Below are 22,772 nucleotides of genomic sequence, written 5' to 3' on the forward strand. Positions count from 1 at the left end.
AGAACTCTGCCTTCCTTTAATCACCTCGATTAAGTTTTGTGTATTGGTGCATATTTGTGTTGGTTTCTCGAGGATTTCACTAACTCATAGAACTGTCGTGTACAATGTTGATTGAAGTGTGTTTGTAAAAAAATAATAACTTTAAAATTAATTAAATATATTCCATGTGGACGTGTTTGTTTTTGTGTGGGGGTGTGTCTTGGTGTTTTAGGTGTGTTTTACATAAAGTATACTAAAATTAAGTGTTAAAGCAAAGTGGCTGCCCTTAAACGAAAACTAAAACGCATAAATGTACAAGTTGCTTAAAGGGAACATTAAAATAAGCATTAACTGTTAAGTTAGTTACGGGGTACGTTTAAAAAATAAATTACAATTTTCCTTTGCCTTTCCGCCAGCTGCATTGATTCGATTAAAGTACAGAGAAGGAGATTCCTTGTTAGAAGAATGGACCGAATAATGAACAAATCCACGAACTTTGCGCGTAATAATTTATATTTGTATATTATTAATCGATTTATAAGCTAAATACGTAGGTAATGTGTATCGTATTATATGTTGAAGTTTTAATGTAATGCATATTTTCACAAGTGTTTTATATCTTTTTTTCATTTTCTTGAGTTTAAGGACACGCAGCCTCAGCCGCCTTCGTTAATTTTTGCTTAGGTTTCGCTTGCTCATTTTGCATAATTTTTGCAGTTTTTGTTTTATTATTTTTAATACAAATAAATGTAACTAAATTTAACTAATTCTCAGCGTGATCTCTTTTCCAACGACTTGTTGGACAAGTTCTTTGTGGTCATCCCTCAGTTTTGTGCTACAAACAGAAACGATTAACAGAAAGAGTACGGAACTCGAATAAAACTTGGCGTCTTTACGATATCAAAGGGAAACATCCTATAAACAATTGCTTTAGACAGGCGACCCTCCAAAAGAAGGCGCTCATATGTATGCGTATTCTATAACATAAAGATACAGACGTGGTCACGAATCCAGAAGTTAAATGTTACAGTGGAGTCCGAACCAAGAAGTTAACTAATAAATAGCTACAGTTAGGTGTACACATAACATAATATTGTGGTAGTTAAAGGTAGTAGTAGGCTACGCAGCTGCCCTTCTCCTCTGCTCTCCTTCTCCCGTAGTCCGTGTGGTTGGTTATCAATTACTTATATGTCGGAAGCTGGCGCAACTCACTAACATTGCTTGATTGTGTTGGGGTCCTTCGCTTAGGCTTACAAAACTTACTCCATGAATTATATATGTAAATAAATTGTTGTAAAGTAGTTATATATTCATGTATGTATATAATCGTACGAAAAATTGTTGCGTTCAGTGTCAAGTCAGTTTCAGCTTTGGATCTGGCGTATTTCTGGCAGGGATTGGCTCTGCCCTTGGCTTAAATGACAGCTGGTTTAAACAATTCGCTTTAGTTTCGCTTCCCTATCGCGCTGGCGTCACTCACTTGGGTGTCTCCTCACGCCGTGGCATTGTTCAGCAACTGCAGTTTGACCTTGAGCTCCGCGAATGTGGGTCGCTTGGCGGGATTTAGGTCCCATGCCTGCCGCATCATTTCGTAGATCTCCGGTGGACAGCCCTCGGGTGCTTCCATTTTATAGCCCACCTCAACGTGCTTTACCACATCGGCTAAAGGCTGTGGGAATAGAACATGAAAACATGGTTAGTCACATCTGAAGTAAACACCGGAAATGCCGTGAACGGCCACGATATCCGCACTTACAATTCTGGGATAGGGGACGCGTCCAAAGGAATATATTTCCCATAGCAGTATGCCAAAGCTCCACATGTCTGATTTGTTGGAAAAGCGCTAAGTTGACAGAGATAAAATACATTAGTTGACATGCGCAACAGTTTCGTGCTCAGGGATTTTAATTTTACCCCATTTTTAAGAGCCTCGGGAGCCGTCCATTTTATGGGCAGCTTGCCAACGTCAAGATTGTAGCATTCCTCGCGTGCCAAGCCGAAATCCGATACTTTGGCCACGCAGTCCTCTGATATAAGGACGTTGCGTGCAGCTAGATCGCGATGGACAACCTTTTTGGCTTCCAGATACTCCATACCAGAGGCAGTGTCGCTAATAAGAAAAGTTAATTAAAATCAATTCAAAATGAAATCACACTGTATTGCTTACTAGGCAAAAATGATTTGATCCTTTTTGGTTATGTGCTGTCGTCCTCGCGATCGCAGGTAATCAACCAGTGATCCCTTACTCATATATTCCGTAACCAGATACAGATGCTTGCTGGTGAAGACAAGGCCGATGAATTTCACCAAATTGTCGTGCTCCAGCGTGCTGAAGAAGAATATTTATAGTTGGAGAGATATAAATAAATGAATGCTCTGCCATTAACTTACGTCATGACCGAGGCCTCAGCCAGAAACTTCTGCACGGCTCCTTCGTCCTTCAGCATCTTGACGGCCACCTTCTCGTTGCGTAATATGCCCAGCATCACGTCTCCGAACTCGCCCTTGCCGATGCTCTCGCGCAGCTGCAGCTCCGCTTCAGGGATCACCCAGCCCTTGTCCACGAAATCTTTGGAGTTAATGCAGAACTCTTGCTTGCCCAGCTTTGGCAAGCATTTAATCAGCTGAGTGCAAAGCCCATCCGCATCCGCCTCGTAGTGCTGCAGAGATGAACAGGTTAAATATGTTTTGTTGCTAACTTTTGTCCGTTGACCTACCGCCACTAGCTGGCCCAAATTCTCAAAGTATTCCTCGTCGTCGATGGTCAGCTTGTTCTCTAGGTACTTGACCCGGTAGTGCTCCACCTTGGACTGGAAACAAACGCAGAGCGTGTAGTCGCCGGGGAAGTTTGTGGACTCGCGAACCAGGAACAGTCCATCCTCACGTGGCTGCAGCAGATGCTCCGCCTCATCCCGCGTTATGCTGCCATGAAACCATCTAAGGAGAAGCACATTGATTACAATCTTTACGTTTAGCGTGGGAAACTAATGGACTGCACAATTTCCATATTGCTTATCAACTTACGGCATGGCGTTCAGTTTGACCTCGCACCTGGACCGACCTTGCTGCGGTGCCATCGCTGTGGGCGACAGGGAAGCATGGTTCATGGCAGTCGTGGAGCCGCTGGACCACGCGCTGCTCGCATTCACCCCGCTGGATGCGGTGACGCCATTAATGTCGAAGCTGTGCAGCGAGGTGGACATGCCCGCCGATCCGCTGCCACTGACGCCGACCACTGCCGCTGGCTGGGATGCCTGTGGCGGTTGCGGTGCTGTGTGCAATAGCATGTTGCTGCCGTGCTGGCTGCCACTCAGCGCCAGACTCTTTGGCGGCAGCGCTCGCTCGTTTGCGCCATGCATGCCCATTTGGGCTGCATTCAATGAGGAGGACATCAGACCCGCTCCACCGGGCGGACAGTTGGCCAGCAGCTGGAGATGCTGCTGTTGCTGCTGCTGGGCAACGGCGGCCACTGCGGCAGCGGTACCGGCAACGGCCTGCGATCCCGCCGGCTGAACGGCGGCTGCAGTGGGGGCGGGCGCAAACGTGGACAGTATGCTATGGGACGCCTGCTGCTGCTGCTGCTGTTGTTGGCTCGTCGTCTGTTGCTGCTGCGTCTGGCTGGGGGACTTGGGCGAATGATTGCTGGCGCTGCTGATTAAATTATGACTATTAAGCGCATGCGATGACAAATGCAATGCGGCTGCCGCGCCCGCCTGGATGGGGTGCTGCAATGGAGGGCAATGTCAGTAGAGCAATTTAATAAATTTGAATATAGGCAGTTCGCATACCACATTGTTCTCGCGATGGTGGTGGTGGTGTGGCGGTATGCTGGGCGGCACAATGTGCGGCTGCGACTGGCTGAGCTGCTGCTGGTGGAGCAGTACCGCCCCAACCGCCGATCCAGGTGCAGCGCCACCAGCGGATCCCGCTCCCAAAACCGCATTCGGCTGAGGAGCAGGACGTTTGTTGTGCCGCAACGGTGCAGTGGGTGGCATCTGGTGACCGGTGGTCTGCAGGAACCATGGATCGCCAGCCGTGCTGCCTGTCGTCGCTGCAGCGGCCACCGTCACCGAGGGCTGCGAGAATCCGCGATGGTGTCCGACGACCGTGGTTTGTCCGTTCTGCGTGGCAGTCGCGTGGCTGTTCATAGCCTGGCCGGACGTCGTGGTTGCCGTCTGCTTCCTCAGCAATCCCTGCTTTATCTCAACGGTGATCAGATCACCCTCGCCGGACGCCTTTCTCGAAAGCGGCTCCTTCTCCTTATGGTTTTCCTCCGGTTTTTGCTGCGGCTTCTGGTTCTTCTCGTGGCTGGTCTTACTAGCTTGGCCTTCCTCGTCTGCAAAAACCGAAATGAGTAAAAATATTAGTTTGTTACTATTGCTTTACTGTTCAGCTTTATCAATGAATAATGTTATTTTTATTTGCTGATACAAGGAGGCGAAAAGCATCTAATCTTATCACAAGTTCGCAGCACAGCACCTATTGACAATGTTATCTACATTAATTATATTATTTATTCGAATAGCAATCAGCTGCTCAAATAAGTAATTTGTTTTATGACCCGCACACAATTATCAAAGGGAATATGTAGATATTCTCTCCATTTCTGACATAACTTGGCAATTTTAATATCGGAATTGTCACAATATCTCTATCAGACAATGTTATATTAATTGAAATTGCAAAGAGTGCTTCAAATGGATTCCTCGCTTAACGTTTTCAGTGGGCATATACGCATTTATCACTTATGATATCTGATTCGCTTATATAGATAGCCGCATTCACCGATCGAGTTGCTTTTTCTGTATAGCCAAGCCAAATCAACTCCCGTGATCGAATGAAGGCCAAACTCACGTTTATTTAATCAGTCAGTCAAGTCAGTGGACAAATAGCAACGATTGCATAAGCGACTTTGATGCGCAATGCTAATTGTTGGTCAACACACTCAAAACGCAGCTCAGTGACTCAAATGGACACAAATGGCATGTTAATCGGGTGAACCGCGCGAATCTGCTCTCCAAATGTAAAGCATTCGCATGTGACGGGCATAATTAAACCCACTTTATTGGCCACTTTCAGGCTTTGGGCTACTGTGTGTGCCTGGACACGAATTCGGATTCAGGATGAGTCAGTTTCGTGTCGCTTTAAAGCTACCCGCAAATCTGTGCACGCAAAGAAATTAGAAGACAAATGCCTTTAATATAACTTTAAATCAAATGTTATATTTGAAAATGGTTACATTTATCTGAAGAAGGATTTGATTCACTTTCATACGTAAATGTCTGCTTTTGTGAATTGAAGTTACTGATTCCGAATTTGAATTTTAAATGCACTGCAATGAAAACACTTGTGTAGACGCCTAACAATTTGTTCTAAGTGCTCGTGCCAAGCCCAAAATGCCACATGTTCTTCCAACCTTTTTGCCATTCTCCCTGCCGAATTTACTTAACTTGTAATTGCGCTGTCTTAGGCAGCGAAGCCTCTTTTCAGGGGCTTAATTTCTTAGTTTTATGCAAATTTCATTAGCGAATCTCGCTCGCTGGGCGGAAACGCGTTTTGCATATTAAGTTCTCATTCTGCGACGTGAATTTATCGTGGGAGTGAGGTGAAGTTGAGGCGTGGGCATTGTTTAAATAGCGACAGGTTGATGGCAGTGAAGGAGGAGGCACGCGCAGGTCAGTTTACCGCTCTCGAAGGCCCCAGACCTTGCCCGTAAATGCCGTAAATTATTTGGAGTCACATCCGCCATTCGCAGCAAACCGAAGTTTCGGTTATCGGTCTAAATTGGTTTAGCATGACTGTTCGGACTGGAGAGTCCAATCTGGAACTGCAGTCGTTCGGTCATGCAGTCGTAGTCATCGCCATTCGTCAGCGGCTTCCTGTTCAGCGGAGTCGGAGCTTTGAAGTCACACCTCCAGACAATAGTCTTTGTATTTGCGTACTGGCCACTTTTTTTTTCAATTGTTCGGGCTACAAATAGGAAATTTAGCGCTGCTTCGAGAAAAGTAAATCGAACCTACGGTTCGTATAGAACAAATAAATCCTAAACGCTATTGAGACTTTTGTTAATTAAAAACAAATATTAAAACCAGTTTTGGTCTTCAGTCAAACACTTAAGACTCAATAATTATTTAATTTAATAGTTTGTAATATAGTTAATAGTATGCCTTAGACTTTGGAATATACATTTCAAAAGAGCCTTTGAATTTCGTATCGCTTTTACAGCAGCGTGATAGTGGTTATTTTGAACTTGAGCAATGAACGAGGACTTTGTTTCTTCTGCCTCGACATTGACCCCAAGTAAGTGGAACACTCATCCTTATCCCAAGTAAACCCATGAAGTGTGAGTCAGGGGAAGCATGAAATCTCTTTTAATTCCGACAAATTGACCTTGTTTATAAATAAAAAACATGGAGCTACCATTGATTAAACGATCTAAATCTAAATCAACGAATTTGTGATCACTACTTCACTCTGTAAGAAAGTCAAAATACCCTCTTTATTAGAGTACAACCAGGTATTAACGTTCAAGTGCCGGGTATAATCTTGCGTTAAGCCAATGCCCATTCAACCTGTCATCGCTGGGAGTGATTCGGAGCCTTTGATTAGTCAACGCCGGTGACAGGCCAATTACAGTGTTCCCCCGCATCTGTGGACGTTTACATCAGCGACTTTGCATGTGCGTGCTAGGCAGGTTATGCCTACATACATACGTCGGTTGTATCGACAGGTGTTGCCACACACACCTGTGGCTTGGTCGAGTGTAAATAATGAGCGGAAAAACAGCGCTGTTCTTGCAAAATGCCCAAACAAAATCGCCACAAATAATTAATAAGCACTTTACTTTTTGGCTAGCCAAGTGTTGTAGACGCCAGTCGAACATAAACCACCACTGGAATTCGTAAACAAAAAAGGTAAATAAAAGAAGGGGAGCGGTGCCGAAACACGCTCCCCAATTACAAATCAACTGTTCTCGAATGAATAAACAATGGGCGGCAGCAGATGAGCATCAAACTCGGTATTTGTGTATTGTGAAAAGTCTCAAATTAAAATAATCATAAAAATGCAAAAGGCCAAAATAAAAGACAGCGATCTGCCGGACATGAGTGCAAAAAATGCGTCCAAAGGCTCGCGAGCAAAAAATTGCAAACAATAAAATTGAATGATTCATTGGCAACTGACAATTGGCAGTTCAACGCACACATAGCGTGCGGGTACGAATACTTTTGCAATGCACTGTGGACTGGTTGTGGGTGTTGAGCAAAAGTCAAATGAAATGCGCAGTAATCCGACTGTACCGATTACCTCATACTAATTAGGCAAAGCTACGAAAATGCACTGCGCAAAATGTGGCAGAAATGGAGAACTCAAATATTGACATATTTATTCGGATGTTAGACAACTGCTTTCAAATATAAACCATTTGTCTGCAACACTAAAGATTTATTCTCTTTTTTAATGACTGATCTCGGTGGAAACTTTAAGTAACGCCCAAGTATTTTACCTAATCCCCAGAAACAACCGACTTAGCTAACGAAAGCTCTGTCTGCCACCCTTGGCTGCCAAGACAGGTGGTGAAATTGAATATGAGTGGGCAGGAGATATAGGAAAGGAAAACAGTGCTACACCTTTAGAGCCAACGAGCACATACGTGAGAACCTTTTGTATTGCTTCCTTATTGTTTCAGTTACTGCAGAAAACACACTTCCCAAAATTAACAAAGGAACATTACGTCTACGAAGTCGGAGTCATAAATACTCTTGGAGGGATATCGTTCTTGTTAGCAGCAATAACAAGATAGAATGCTAAAGTCGAGTTCCCCGACTATCAGATACACGTTACTCAGCTAGTGGAATAAATTAAGTTAAAATAAGTTGATGCTTAATCTCAACATTCTAGCTATTGTAGTTCCTGAGATCGAAGCGTTCATTCGGACGGACGGACAGACAGACATGGCCAATTCGACTGAGCTATTGATCCTGATCAAGAATATATGAACTTTATATGGTCGGAAACTTCATTCTGCCTGTTACATACTTCTTAACGAATCTAGTATAACCTTTTACTCTACGAGTAAAGGGTATAAAAATGATAGTCAAATTCTCATTGTTAAGAAATAAAAACATTTTTCATTACTATCTTATGGATGTATGGATTTGTAACTAATCCAGCCTGGGGACCAAGTTTGCGACATTCTCACAAGCTTTTCTTTCATTTTGGCTGTGGGGGTAGCGGGAAGCGGGGCTGCAACTACAGCTAAATACACACGGCCTATTCCTAACATATTCCTATGTTTTCTAGAAAATGTATTTATGACTAAAACTTTTTGCGCGACAATCAATGTCCGTCTTGAAATATTAACGCAACACAAGGTGGTATGTTTTATCACCTGTGCCTTGCCAATTTCTGTGAATAATTGTCGCGGCATTAACATAAACAAATACATATGTATATGGAGCAGCCTGGGGACCAAGTTTCCGACATTCTCACAAGCTTTTCTTTCATTTTGGCTGTGGGGGTAGCGGGAAGCGGGGCTGCAACTACAGCTAAATACACACGGCAGACAATCACTCCTGCACAAAGTCAGTCAACAGTTGCCGGAGGTTCCTGGGCCATTGTGTTGTGTTGTGCCAGCAGTTGGAAAGTGCAGGCCGAAAGAAAGAAAGGTAACCTTAGTCAGTCAGTCAGTCAGTCGCTGGGTTGTGGGCCCCCAAAAAGGGGAGGAAAATGGAAAAATGGGAAAATGGCATGAATGGAACGCAAGGCGCTCATGAATGGCGTGTGATGGTTTTCGCCGGTGCACAGAAATTTGCATATCGCATGCGAGGCGATGAGCAGCAGCAGGAAAACCGCAAGCAGGAAGAAGGAAGCCAAGCCTACACTTGTGCAGAAACAGAGGTACATGTATCTGCTAATTACACGGTTAGCTGCCCCATGTGGTTGACCCTGAGCGGAACGGAGTTTGTGCGGCTTAAGAATCTCCGCCCTTCCCTTCTTTGAATCCCCACGGGCTCTTGGAGCAGCCGCAACTGGACACCGCCAGTTATTGGCCAACGGTTAGACCATAATCCAATACCCCTGCCCAATGTCGAAGGCTTGAAACCAAATCTGCGTACCGCTTGCAACACCAGCCGCAACAATTGGGAGCGGGGCTGAATTGCTGACTGTTATGAGATATGAATTTGTACGCGATGCACAAAACTTATTTAAGCAACTTAAAGAGAAAGAACTACCAGAGTTCTGGAAACAAAAAAAAAAAAAAGTTTGAAACTGACTAATAATAATTATTTTGCTGTTGATGGTTTGATATAGTAACGTCCTTTTTCGATTCCTTAGAATAAAGATCTATTCATTTACTAACCGATCCACTCCTCCGAGCTGGCAATGGGTGGCAGCGAGCGGGATGTCCTCTGTCCGTTCTTACTAGCCCTCTCCCTGGAATTTCCGAGGGATTTGTCTTTGGTTTGTTGGAGCTCAGACTTGGCTTTGGATGCCTGGAACTTTCGATGGGCGCACCGCAGGAAGTTCAGCAGACGTGCGTCGATGGGCGGGGAGGATTCGTGCTTGGCAGATGTTGCGGATGAAGTGGTTGTAGTTGTAGTACTCCTTCCTGGTCCGGGTGCATACTTGTCGCAGAAGTAAAACTCGCGGCGACGAGGAGGCGCGTAGGCAGCGCTCAGGCTGCTACACAGGAGGATGGGCTTGCGACGCGCACGGGAGATCACCTGACCACCAGTGTGGGTGGCGTGGGTGGCCGCCTCCTTGTGGGTGACACTGCTGGCGCTGCGCGTTAGTCCCGAGCCCGAGCCCGAGCCGGAGAACGTGGCCGATGCAGTTGCCTCCCTGCTCTGCTTGCACCAGTAGATGTCCTTGCTGCCAAAGTAGTAGCGTCGCCTCGTGTCCTGTGCTCCAGATCCTCGATGAGTCCGGCCAACAGATCGATTCGATCGCTTGCTGGCACTGGACGCCGACTGGCTGCCACTGCTCGTCTGGGAATTATCGCTTTCGTTGTTTGAATTGGATGGGGAGGCGGACGCGGATTTCAGCACCCGATCCGAGGATGACGATCCCGAGGCGCCTGCTCCGCTGGGAGAAGGCGTGGGCATAAGGTACGAGTTGGACTGGATGAACACTCCATCGCAGGTTATCTTAATTGTTGTCACCATGTTCCCGCATTGCGTTTACATTCGTTGTCGATTCGCTCTTTAAGTGATTTCTATTGCACTAACTTAAGATCTGATTCTGATGGCGCAAAACATCTGGTTAAACTTTAAATGTATGCTTTTACCAAAGACCTTTTCGAATTCCGTTAAAAAAGAATGTTATTTTGCAGTAAATGCGACCAATACTTTCCAATTACCATTTCATTTCCTATATATATACGTATTGAAGTGAAAATCGGAAATGGTTCTAATGGATGCCATTGTGAGTAGCAGATAGTACAAACATAAAAATTCCATTCCGTGCCACCCTGTCGTAGAACTGAAATCGAGGCTAATGCCCAGTCCAGTGTGGACAAAGCCCGGCAAATTGTTTTCGTTTCTAATAATACTAATTAAGGTTCTGTAAGCGCTTCGATTTGGCATCGGCCAGCATCGAAGTATCCACAATGTACAACTGGGCGTAATCAATAGTGAAGAGACCGGGCAGATAATTGCTAGCAAAAAAGCGCAAATGGAAAATTTCTAAAGAGAAAATTCAAGCTAAAAAACAAAGACGAATGTAATAAAAGCCCGGCCTGGATGGGAAAGGTTGAAAACCAGAAAAAAGAACCCGCGGTACGTACAGAAATTGACTTCATTGCGAGGAAACCTGGTACTCCACTATATAATAATAACAACTCTTTGGCATCTATGTTTGTATTTTTTTCTGGCTTTTGGCTGCTACCTTTTTCCTCAGCAAGTCAATTTGCCACATTAACGGTTTGTCAGCGGCTTACTGAAATAGTCGACAATGGCTTTGAGTGCTCCACAAACAGCTAAAAAATGCTGGTTGGGCCAAAATCAGTTGCCATTCCATGTTGGCTTATTTCTCTGGGTTGGGAAAACACGAACCAGCCGCCTGAATTGAATTGGAATTTACTGGCTACATACATACATGTATGTATTGTGCAAATAATTTGGGCGTGGGAACTTCGCAGTCGACGTCGACTGCGGAGTGAGCAAAGGAAAACTATTGTCTATCCCTATGACAGGTGGCAAATGTTGGGAAAGTTTTTGGGGGGAAAGAGATATTTGGGCGCCGATAATGCGATTTAGTTGTAAGCAGCAGGTTTTCAATTACTTGCCAAATTTATGGAGAAAAAGGAGATGTATATGTTTTTCTCTTTAAGATAGCATAGAATCTACATATATTTGCCAAAATTCTTTATTGTTTCCATAACAACTCTCACTGCATCTTCACTTTCATCGGCGGATTTTGAACTTTCCTAGGTAAATGTCAACTTACAATTAACTATGCAAATTAGCCAGAATTGGGCACGTGGAAAGTGATTGCTTATCATGACCCACAAAGGAACAGGGGCCAAATGAAATTCTCCGCACGATGAGTGTTTCTTTTTTTCGGAGTGGGAAAAGCGTTCGGTCGCCGAAAGAAGCGCACCCAAGAAAGACAACGAAACTAATTAAATAAAACAATAACAGAATTATGTATGACACAACGAGTTTCTGTTGCCGCTGACGAAATGCAAAATGAAAAGCCGTAGCCCCAAAAGTCGAATCAAAATAAAAGCCAAAAAGTCTAACCCGTTGACTGAGACAAAGTGGGCAATAAGCGGAGAGAAAAGCCACAAACTGAAGAGCTAAGACAATGGGTCGGGTTTTTGAACCTGGTCGAAATGCGTAAGTTTGCTGGTCCGGATATCCTCGCAATGGGCGGGGTTTTAAGCTGCGTTTTGATACCCCGAGTAGGTTTTGATACCCCGAGGCAGTACCTGTTGCATATATCATTTTGGCAAGCAGAGAGTGAAAGTTTATCGAATGAATACGCTCATCCTTAAAGCGGCAGCTGTAACTTGGTGCAAAAAACCAAATTATCGGCAATTTGACTTGAGAAAAAGAGCATTACGCATTCGCTATTGTTGCTGAACATTCCGGGAGCTTAATTAATAAGTTAATTTTTACAATTACTTTAACGTGCCTGGCACGCATTGCAAGAAAATGAGAGAGTCCAAGTCGAGAAATGAAATGCGCCATTGGCTTTCGAGTGTTAGGAGTGGGGTTTGGGGGCTTGAGGCACACCTTTGTCCAGTTTGGGGGTTAAGCTCGTCTTCACTTGTGTGCAGTGAATGGCAAATTGAATAAGTGGATGGAAAACACATGAAAGCCGTGTACAGAGCCAAGAAAAACATCAAAAATTGTTTCACGCGTCTGCAGTGGTTGTATTTTTGTATTAGTATTTTAAGTTTTTTTTTCTCCATTTCTTCATATATTTTTTTTTCTCTTGTCCACTTTCACTTGGTCCAGACAGCTTGGAGATACAAAATTCAATTCGAGATTCAATCCGAGACTCGCGCAGGACGACGTTTGGTGGGTTAGTTTCTCAGCTCGGAGAGCGTTGTTGGCAAAAACTAGTTACAGTTTAAGGCCCCGGTTTTGCGTTTTTTTTTTTATTGTGTTTTGGTGGCCGATTAGAGCGGCGATGACTAATGCGCTGGAAAATTGAAAATGGCCCGACACGCCAGCCTACAATGTTTTCGAATTTGCAGTCTTTTTTTCCGGTTTTTATTTTGTCAAAGTCGAGTGTCTGCACGTCGCCAAAATTAGCGTGCAAATCGATTGTGCAGAGGGTTTTAGGCCGAGTGATTCATGCAATTTGGGGATCAGCCGTGCTCGATCCACCTTAGTTGCATCTGCGATCTGGGATCGGATTAAGAAGTGCAGTTAGAGAGCGAGCAGAATGGAAGAGGAAGCGAAGAAATTGCAGTAATGGGAACAACTTGGGGCTGGGGGGAATTCAATTCACGGAGACCTGAGAAAACAATTAGCACTCTGTGATTGAAGTTGGCCCGGAGCTGAAAAAAAAAATAAACGTGGTAATCGGTGAGGGGAGTGAAGTGAAGTGGCAACAACATGCTGCCAAGGCACTTTCATTCGAGACTTTCAAACAATCAAATATGCAGCGACGCGATCATCTTCATCAGTTGCACACAAGAAAATTAGACAGCCAGGCGAAAAGCTTGATTGGAAGTTGAATCGCTAAAAACTTTGAATTCAAATGATTTTAGAAAGGTGGTCAGGTCAATTAAATGCCACCTTGTGCAAAAATCATTGGGCAACTTAAAAACCCTTTATAAGTTAAACATCAATTAATTCGACCATTGTCGAGGTCTTGTGAAAATCCAAATCAAATAACTAGATAATTCAAATTAAGTTAAATCCCACTTGGTCAAACCAACTTTAGTTTTGTCTGTGGATGCCTTGAGCAATTTTGAATTGACCACGGACAAACTGAAAACACTGATTGCTACTAATGCTCGATACATCTGACCCAAACCCATAATTAGGCGGACATCCCCAACTTGGCAAACAAATCAAACAACAAACACACTGAGGTCATTGCGCCACCAGAGCCAAATCTCGAAAATATATACGTATATTTAAGCCATATATTCATTGCTCATATGAACCAGCTGAAATCCAAAGAAGGCAAATCTTTCTGCGCTTTTTGTTTCACTTTCTTCGCACTTTGATAATGATTTGCATTTATCACTTCCTCCGAAGTCGAAGAAACACACAAAAATAACTTGGGCTTGTATAAATTAATTACTTAATTATTACAATAGCGATATGAACAATTCGCGTTCGCGGTGTTATATCACGATCGTCTGCCTTTTTTGTTTCGCTGAACGGATCGGATTGTCGAGGGGCCACTTTGCATACCGTCATAATTTATTGTTATTATGTATTGCAAAAAGCCAATTGCAATCTATTCGCTTATTGGCCAATTCGCACACACGCGATGATGAGCTGCGCATGCGTGGTGAGCTATTTTATTATTTTTTTATTATTTATCAATTTTCTATTCGATATTTGAATCTAAACGCGACCGCGCGCCTTGCCTCCAACTTTTCAACTGAAACCCGCTGCACAAAGTTGCCGCCGCGACTGAGTCACGAGAAATAAACCAAAAAAAAGGAAAGAAAAAACGCAAAATCAACCTCGAGTTTTGGAGAGAGAGAAAGAGAGCGCTTGCCAAGCTCTGATTTTCTTAGTGTTTGTGAGCCGGCTTCTTCTCTTTATCGTTCAATTATTGCATGCGATAAGAGCAGTCGCTCGCATGCGATCGCCCACCTGTTGCACTTTTGGCCACCGACTGCCGGTTTTCCTTTTCGCAGCGTCGCGCTGTGGAAGTCATATCAAAACATGTGTTGCCCAACTCATTAGGCCGATTTTGGCGATTCAAGTCGTTGCTGCGGTCTTGCTTTTGGCCTAGCTAAAAGTAAGTCACTCTGCGGTCGCCAATTTTTACACGGAAAAATTTAATTAGAAGTATTTAATTTATTCAAGGGCATTACCAGTGGTGCAAAGCAAAAATTTTAAAAGTTTTGAGTACGAATCTAAAATATTTTTATTTATTTATATTTAGCCTTACATATATATACACATTAAGTTCATTAGAATTCGTAAAAATTGCCCACTGTGAACTTTGTGATATTGGAGATTCAAGAAGCAAAATGATCACAGTTTCAAAAACACACATCCAGCAACACTGCAGGCTTGTGGCTCGGATCGATTTCCTTTCTGTTTCGTTTATTTGGTCTAATTGCCGCCGCTGGCCATGTTAATTAATTCCCCCATTATTGGTCCCGACCCATACCCCCACCCCCATTTTCCCCACGACTTTTATGGCAAATAGTTTTTCTCTTGCATGTTTACTTTTCATCTCCGTTTCCAGGCAATTTGTTGCCGCTGTTGAATCAGTTGTTTGCAAAAATGTAGACATCAAAATGTTTATTGTTGCAGTTCCAGTTGCAGTTCCACAGTTCGTGATTTTCTCCGATTTTTCTCTTTTGCATTTCTTGCATATTTGCAGAGCAATTAGCATCAAGTCGGTGCCGTGCTCAGGCTATTTTCTGACGTCACCAGCTCTCCCAGCGAATTTGCCAGGCGAACTCGAATGGCAAGTAGATCAAAAGCGAGGGATGTGTGCTAAAAATACCCGCGAAAGCAACATAAACAAACAGACGTGAAAAAAAGCTTAAGTATTAAAGAAAATTTGTCCGCTGGGCAACAAAACGAGGAAAGTAAGAAACAAGAATGCGAAACACATATGTACATATGTATATCAACGATTCCAGATAAAGTTCACATTTTTGCACGGCGTTCCCAGATAAACGTTAATGCATCTTCTGTCTGTTTGACGATAAAATTAAATGGTCGAAAGCTTTTTAAATAAGATAATACAAACGTAAACAAAATGGGTAAATACCCATTTATGGGTAAAAGTATTTTTTCAGGTAAAAGTATATTTTCGTACGGTTTGAATGGAAAATTAGATCAAATGTTTTGGCAGTGGTTCAATATGTCAAAAGTATAAGTATACATAAGATTCATATAAAAAAGCATTCACGTAATTATTTTTAACATCGCCGAATATGACGCAAGGCTGCATATTTGATTTATATATTCTGAACTCACTTTATATACCTAGTCACCTGCCCGACCCTTGAAATAATGGTTTATGGTCAATCGGAACAATTAAAATTGCAAATTCCAATTAGCATTCCAATCAGTCCAGAGTACAGTGGTCAAGCAAAGGCGTAATTACCGCAAGTGCAAATGGGCACAGATAGTAGTAACGTAATAGGCACAATATTTGGAATATTGAACAGTGGGCGCCAAAAGTTAGTACATCATCATTTCAATGCAAAAGTTTCACGCAACACTGACCTCACACAGCCAAACTTGCCCACTCACACAGATACAATTGGAGTATAACGCCCACGCATGTTGCACTACACACAAACAAACGGGATACAGAGAACGCAAGGGAGAGAGAGACTAAAAGGGAGTGGGAGTGTAGCTGTGGGTGGTGGGGGAGCTTTGTGGCGCCTAGGTGTGACGTCAGCGACCGAAAATTTTTGCCGACGACGCAGAAACTGACCGAAAGACAGCAACAACAGAAGGAAGGCATTACTACGAACGGAAGCCCGTAACAAAAACTACGATGCGCCACGCTTCGGTTATTGCCTTTAATTACTACTGTGGCTATCGTTTTGTTGTACGCATCGGTCATTCATGGCCCGATTGTTGGCTATATATGTACATATGAGCAATTCTGTATATAGCTTTATATGTGTGTGTGCGTTTGAATGTGTGTTTGTTATTCAAAAAAACGACAACAGCAACAATGAATTTCGCGCCGCAAAGTTGTAAAACGTGTTTTTGTTTTCGCTTTGATTGGAACCAAAATGCGTAGTATTTGTTATTTTTTGTATTATGATATTTTCTGATTTTGCTTTCGTTTTGAAGCGAACTAGTTGACCTCAGACAACAGCATCAAAATACAAAAATAAAGACGCTGCAAAGGGGCGACCCATAAATAGGCAAAACAAATACAGTTGTAACTCAGAAAGCAAATCAGTGTGCACCTTTTAAGGAATTTCTAAGGAAAACCTTTTATGATGTATTTTTGTGTAAACAATCAGCATTCTTGTGTTTTTTTTCTTTTGTAGCCACTGTATCGTGTGCTCACTGTGCGCCTATACAAGTATTTTGTTTTTCGCTGCCCATTTCATCTGCATTTATACTTCTCATCCTCATAATGAGGCAAATGTTTATGCAATATTTGCTTTTCATTGATGGAATTGTGCAAACTTATTTGACCACTTTTTTATTTGCCCAATTGCGCTATCCCTTTTTTGCAATCTTTCCTCACTTTCACACCGACACACACGCACACACGCACTCACACAACGACAAGTGTATTAAGGAAGCAGACAGCGCGACGCTGCAAAAAAGGGCGTTGGGCGGAGTCCTTAAAACAGGCTCAAAAACAAGTAGTCCCGAAAATGAGACACCAAAACCATATGACTTGACTTACCCGATTTTCAATGATGTTTTCAGCTATAGTTGCTTTTATTTGTTGGTATGTTTTCCTGGATTTGTTTTTGTTGTAGTTGGTGGTGCTGCAGTTGCTTCAGTGGTTGTTGTTGTTATTGCTCCCAGTTAACATTCCAATCCGACGCTGCTGCGCTGCCGACGTCGGTGCTCACTCCGATGCCTGTGCTGGCGCTTTAAGCCATCAGCCACAAACACATTTCATTGGATTTATCACGCATATATAGTAAGGTGTTCCTTAATATATATTTATAAACATTTGCACCACCTTTCCGATACGATCCGATCCGATATGAAGAATATAAATACACACAGACACACTTGCACAAGCACTCTCACGCACACACACACCGACAACTTGCTGTTGGTTTTGTGGAATTTTCGATTGTATTCTCCTTGTCTTCGGCCCTCCTCCGTTGATGCTTATGCATATCCGCACTTGCATCCGCCTTAGTTCATCCCACGCATCGCGTTCCAATAAAATTCGATTGCTCAAACAGTCCGCACCACGGGCGATTTTAATTCAAACAAAAAATTCACACGAGAGCAGAGCGGCCATCTTGCGCTAGTGTTGTTTAACCTTTTTGCTGGACTGCAGTGTGGCCAGTCGGCTGAGATGCAGGAATGTAAACGGACTAGGCGGAGCTGATCTGGCTATTTTATAGCTCAGTGTGTTTCTGAATGTATTTATATCAAATAAAAGTATAATGAATATTAAAAAATAAATAAATCAACCAATTCTATTTTATCTTAATAGTAGTAATTCCATTTTTCATTTTAAATCTAATCCCTCACTTAATGTATTAATATTGTATATTTCACTATATTCACTGAAAAACATATGATCATAGATTGAATTATTATATTTTATAATTATCACAAGATGTTTGAATTTATATACATCTGTATATGGTTAAACAATGAAGAGCACTAGCTACAGTTTTTCACTGCAGTGACCTTAAAGCCTCTGGTCACACTGTTCCACACGTGCAATATTTACGAAATATGCGCAATCTGAAGCTACAATATTGCAAGGAGTTGGATGCAGTGGCTCATCCCCGGCGTCTGCTCCTGCAACCGGAACTAAATGGCGGCGCCTCGGACACATCCTTCGTGGTGGCCGACAACAAGATCTACGCGGTTCAGGAGGCCGGAGATGTGCGACCAAATGTTATTGCCGATTTGCCGGACATATTGGGAGTGGAGTTTTTACAGCTGGACAACGCGATCTGCGTGGCCAGTGCTGCTGGTGAAGTGATCCTGGTCGACGCCCAAACAGGGGCAACCAGCGAGGGAACGTTCTGCGACGTGGGCATAGAGACCATGGCCTGGTCACCTAATCAGGAAGTGGTGGCCTTTGTTACCCGCACCTACAACGTGGTGTTGATGACCAGCACTTTCGACGTTATAGCAGAGCAGCCATTGGACGCGGACCTGGCTCCAGATCAGCAGTTTGTCAATGTGGGATGGGGCAAGAAGGAGACGCAGTTCCACGGATCGGAGGGAAAGCAAGCTGCGAAGCAGACTTCATCAGATTTTACCGAAAGCCGCGACGTACAGGAACTTAATGAGGTGCGTTTAAAGTTTTAAGTCAGTATAAAGAAAAACAATAATTCGCTCGGTATATCCCCACAGGATGTAAGCATTTCCTGGCGAGGCGATGGAGCCTTTTTTGTGGTGTCTTATGTGGCAGCCCAATTGGGTCGCACCTTTAAGGTGTACGATAGCGAGGGAAAACTGCATCACACAGCCGAAAAGAGCGCAAATCTAAAAGATTCCGTTGTCTGGCGGCCGACGGGTAATTGGATTGCCGTACCCCAGCAGTTCCCCAACAAGTCCACCATAGCCCTCTTTGAAAAAAATGGCTTGCGACATCGCGAGTTGGTCCTCCCTTTCGATCTCCAGGACGAGCCGGTGGTGCAGCTGAGCTGGAGCGAGGACTCCGACATTCTGGCCATTAGGACAGCTACCAAAGAAGAGCAGAGGGTATACCTGTATACAATAGGCAACTACCACTGGTACTTGAAGCAGGTGCTGATTTTTGAACAAACGGACCCGCTGGCACTGCTCCATTGGGACACGCGGGTTGGAGCCGAACACGTACTTCACATTCTTAAGGAGAGCGGAAAGCATCTGGTCTACCGCTGGGAATTTGCCGTGGATCGATACAAAGCTGTCGTGGGAGTCATTGATGGTAAACGCCTGTTGCTCACAGATTTCGACGAGGCTGTTGTACCACCACCCATGAGTCAGCGCGTCCTTACATCACATAACTATATTAATGCCTTCATCTGTCGCCAGACCATCATGTGTGTATACACCTGTGATCGTAAATTATACTTGTGTGGGCACAACGAGAAGTTAAGTAACAAACAAGAAGAGCCCAGCATACATATACCAGATGCAGAGCTTGCTCGCTTGCAGCTGGCCAATCTCACCATTTTCTCGAGCGAATATCTGCTGGCCACTCACAGTTCAGCAGGATCCACACGCCTTCTACTGTTGTCCTATAAGGATGAGGTCAACGAGCAAGGCGAGCCGTGCTATCGAATCCAGAGTTCTCTGCGGATCAACGGAGTAGTGAATGCTGTTGCATCCCATTGCTTATATACTAAAATTTACGTGCAAACAGTGAATAATGGTCACACATACGAGGTGTCTCTTAAAGAGGACAATACACTTAAGGTGGAGCGAACTGTGCAGCTGGGTCAGCCGGCTGACCATATAGATTGGGTTATCATCGACGGATCAGTTTTGGATAACTACACAGGTATTTAATACTAAACACCAACAAAATAACTGAAATGTAGTTATTTTTATTTATTTTCCTCCCTAGGCTGTCTCGTCACCCTTCGCAATCAGCAAATGCTCCATATGGACGGGCATCGCATTGGCGAGGACGTCACTTCCTTCTGCGTAGTTGGAAATTATCTTGTATACACCCAGATAAATGCGATGCACTTTGTTCGACTTAAGGATCGCCGCCAAGTGGCAAGCAGGAACATTGAACGCGGTGCCAAGTTAGTAACGGCAGTGAACCACAAAGCACGTGTTGTGCTGCAGTTGCCGCGCGGAAACCTGGAGGCCATTTGCCCGCGTGTACTTGTCCTCGAGTTGGTCGGTGACCTTCTCGAAAGAAAGAAATACCAGGAGGCTATGCAGATGTCGCGCAAGCAACGTATCAACCTGAATATCATTTTCGATCACGATGTGAAGCAGTTCGTGGTCTCAGTGTACGACTTTCTGCGCGAGATCAAAGAATCGCAGTGGCTCTGTCTGTTCCTCAATGATTTGCAGAATGAGGACTTCACCAAAGGAATGTACTCCAGTAATTATGATGCGGCCAAACAGAAATATCCCTCGGATTATAGGGTTGAGCAGAAGGTGGAATACGTGTGTCGGCTGCTGCTAAGACATATGAATGAGGGGGTTAGGCGTTTTCGTATGCCTGTGATCACCGCCTATGTAAAGTTGGGCTGTTTGGAACCGGCTCTCCAGCTGATTTGGAAGGAGAAGCAAGAAGATGCGTCCCTTGCAGACCAATTGCTGCAATATCTTCTTTATTTGGTGGACGTCAACGAACTGTACAACGTGGCCCTAGGCACCTACGATTTTGGGCTTGTTTTGTTCGTGGCTCAAAAGTCACAGAAGGACCCTAAGGAGTTCCTTCCCTATCTCAATGAATTAAAGGCATTGCCTATAGACTATCGCAAGTTTCGGATCGATGATCATCTTAAAAAATATGATTCGGCACTTTCACATCTTGCTTCCTGTGGAGAAGAGCATTACGAGGAGGCTCTGGAGTTTATCCGTAAACATGGCCTGTACACTGATGCCCTGGCGATTTATCGGCAGCACAATGAGTTCCAAAAGACAATCTATGTGGCATATGCAGATCATCTTAGGGCCAGTGCCAAACTGGATAACGCCAGTATTATGTACGAACGTGGCGGTGAGTTGCAGCAGGCGCTACTTAGTGCAAAACACACTCTCGATTGGCAGCGTGTTCTGGTGCTGGCCAAAAAGTTGGGTGAGCCTCTGGATCAGGTGGCCCAGTCGTTGGTGGGACCGTTGCAACAGCATGGTCGCCACATGGAAGCCTATGAATTGGTAAAGGAGCACTGTCAGGATCGAAAGCGGCAGTTGGAAGTGTTGCTTGAGGGTCATCTGTACAGTAGAGCCATTTACATGGCGGGTCTGGAGGATGAAGATGTTTTAGGTCAGTAATTTCTATAATAAGATTATGTAAGTAAAAACTTTTAATTTCTTAGGAGAAAAAGTCGTGCCCGCTTTGTTAGCCTATGGAACTCAACTACAAAGCTCCCTGCAAGCCGATCTGAACCTCTTCCTGTGTTACAAGCAGCGGCTTTTGGACATCCGCCAGCGCCAGGCCAATCATGATGAGGGAAATATCGATGCAGATGTGGGTATGGAAGAGGTGGACCTGCTGTCGGACACCACCAGTCTCCACTCCTCGCGATACAGCGGCACTTCTCGAGGGACTGGGTAATCCAACGAATGCTTCACTGCACCGGCCAGAGTTTCACTTTTCCGTTGTGTTCCTCCTTTCCAGCAAGACATTCCGCTCAAGCAAAAACCGACGTAAGCACGAACGCAAGCTGCTCAGCCTGAAGCCGGGCAACCCCTTCGAAGACATCGCGCTCATCGATGCGCTGCACAACCACGTCACGAAGATAGCCCAACAGCAGCAGCCTGTGCGTGACACATGCAAAGCGCTACTACAGCTTGCCAATGCTGCGGATGCAGATCCACTGGCAGCGGCACTGCAGCGTGAATTCAAGACACTGTTGCACGCGGTGGATTCGGCGCTGGACGAGATCTGGACGCCTGAGCTACTGGGGAACGGATTGATGGCGCAGCACCTTAAGGGACCCAATATTGATTATCTCGCACTGCAGAAGGAGCAGCGCTATTCCTTGATAAGTGGGTGTTTTGTGCTAATCACATTTATATTGCCTTTAATTCCTAAACCTGGTTGGTTGCCTTGTCCATTTTAAGAGCCCAAAGTCTAGTTACTATAAGATTGCCATATAATATGTACTTTAATTTAATAAAACTTATTTTTTTTAGGTCCCCTCAAGCGCTTCAAGCCGCAACTGATTGTGATGGACGAGCAACTCTAGATCCTCCAGTGAATCATCGCCGGGATCATTGCGTGCTGCACTCATCCTCCCCCAAACCGTAATCGTCTCAGCCTTCCCACTGTTTACTTTCACTGCTTTCAAAATAAATGTAGCATTGAAATGCTAATTGAATGTATCGAGATTAAACAAAACGAAGCGCAGTGGGCAGTCTAGTGCCAGTCGGATGTCAGGCAGCTGGCAAAAGTGGGCGACACCGTCTCCCAAATTCATGCTTGATTGCAATTTATCGCTTTTATTAGGGGGCGTCGGCTCTTGACATTTACACTAAGATACGCCCTTTATATTCCTATACCAGAAAGCGAAACATATTTGCTGATAATATCCTGTTGCCCCTGTGTAGTCAAGCATTTTGTTTGCCAAACAAACCCGTAAAAGGCTGGAACCGGTTTCACCTGTACGGGATTTGTTGTGAGCTCGCATTGTTGCCAGGTAGACGTGATATGAACACTGGGTCGAATACGTTCTTGAATAGAGTTATATAGGTATGATTTACACTATAAGGTAGTATTATGATAAGTGATATATTCGTACAATAAATTTTCATTAAATTGGCTAGATTAGCTAGATT

General features: G+C 44.1%; 2 protein-coding genes and 1 long non-coding RNA gene across 7 annotated transcripts; 2 read left to right on the forward strand and 1 right to left on the reverse strand.

Moving 5' to 3' along the window:
• Positions 1 to 1,141: 1,141 nt before the first annotated feature.
• On the reverse strand, positions 1,142 to 17,666 carry LOC6554023 (tyrosine-protein kinase CSK). Of its 5 annotated transcripts, XM_026983785.1 has the most exons (11): positions 13,747 to 14,088; positions 9,341 to 10,274; positions 3,768 to 4,315; positions 3,004 to 3,704; positions 2,697 to 2,916; positions 2,371 to 2,639; positions 2,147 to 2,308; positions 1,894 to 2,089; positions 1,736 to 1,822; positions 1,460 to 1,648; positions 1,142 to 1,404 (listed from the first exon to the last, which is right to left on the reverse strand). In XM_026983785.1, exons 2-10 carry the CDS (start codon positions 10,143 to 10,145, stop codon positions 1,472 to 1,474), a joined length of 3,165 nt encoding a protein of 1,054 aa, XP_026839586.1. In that variant the 5' UTR covers positions 10,146 to 10,274; positions 13,747 to 14,088; the 3' UTR covers positions 1,142 to 1,404; positions 1,460 to 1,471. The 5 variants fall into 5 exon arrangements, with proteins under 5 accessions (XP_026839586.1, XP_026839585.1, XP_026839584.1 ...); XM_026983784.1 differs by having other exon boundaries at positions 1,142 to 1,648; positions 13,860 to 14,087; XM_026983783.1 differs by having other exon boundaries at positions 1,142 to 1,648; positions 13,747 to 14,087.
• Positions 3,875 to 5,176, forward strand: LOC113564854. Its single transcript, XR_003408353.1, has 3 exons — positions 3,875 to 4,442; positions 4,505 to 4,642; positions 4,751 to 5,176. It is a non-coding gene; the product is annotated as an uncharacterized LOC113564854 (long non-coding RNA).
• A 294-nt stretch (positions 17,667 to 17,960) lies between the features above and the next one.
• Positions 17,961 to 22,528, forward strand: LOC6554021 (putative elongator complex protein 1). The gene is made up of 6 exons (XM_001980499.3): positions 17,961 to 18,611; positions 18,675 to 19,809; positions 19,876 to 21,258; positions 21,311 to 21,545; positions 21,613 to 21,983; positions 22,131 to 22,528. Exons 1-6 carry the CDS (start codon positions 18,045 to 18,047, stop codon positions 22,181 to 22,183), a joined length of 3,744 nt encoding a protein of 1,247 aa, XP_001980535.3. The 5' UTR covers positions 17,961 to 18,044; the 3' UTR covers positions 22,184 to 22,528.
• Positions 22,529 to 22,772: the final 244 nt, after the last annotated feature.

Source organism: Drosophila erecta, unplaced genomic scaffold, assembly GCF_003286155.1.
Source record: "Drosophila erecta strain 14021-0224.00,06,07 unplaced genomic scaffold, DereRS2 tig00000000-arrow-pilon, whole genome shotgun sequence".
Lineage (NCBI taxonomy): Eukaryota > Metazoa > Arthropoda > Insecta > Diptera > Drosophilidae > Drosophila > Drosophila erecta.

Bases quoted from the DNA above. Each gene is read 5' to 3' on its own strand.
- LOC6554021 (XM_001980499.3), top strand. From the start codon at position 18,045: ATGCGCAATCTGAAGCTACAATATTGCAAGGAGTTGGATGCAGTGGCT. The intron at 19,810-19,875 runs GTATTTAATACT...TTTCCTCCCTAG, and splicing joins AGTTTTGGATAACTACACAG to GCTGTCTCGTCACCCTTCGC. The intron at 21,984-22,130 runs GTGGGTGTTTTG...TATTTTTTTTAG, and splicing joins GCAGCGCTATTCCTTGATAA to GTCCCCTCAAGCGCTTCAAG.
- LOC6554023 (XM_026983785.1), bottom strand. From the start codon at position 10,145: ATGGTGACAACAATTAAGATAACCTGCGATGGAGTGTTCATCCAGTCC. The intron at 3,705-3,767 runs GTATGCGAACTG...CCTCCATTGCAG, and splicing joins ACCATCGCGAGAACAATGTG to CACCCCATCCAGGCGGGCGC. The intron at 2,090-2,146 runs GTAAGCAATACA...TTTTCTTATTAG, and splicing joins GATCAAATCATTTTTGCCTA to CGACACTGCCTCTGGTATGG.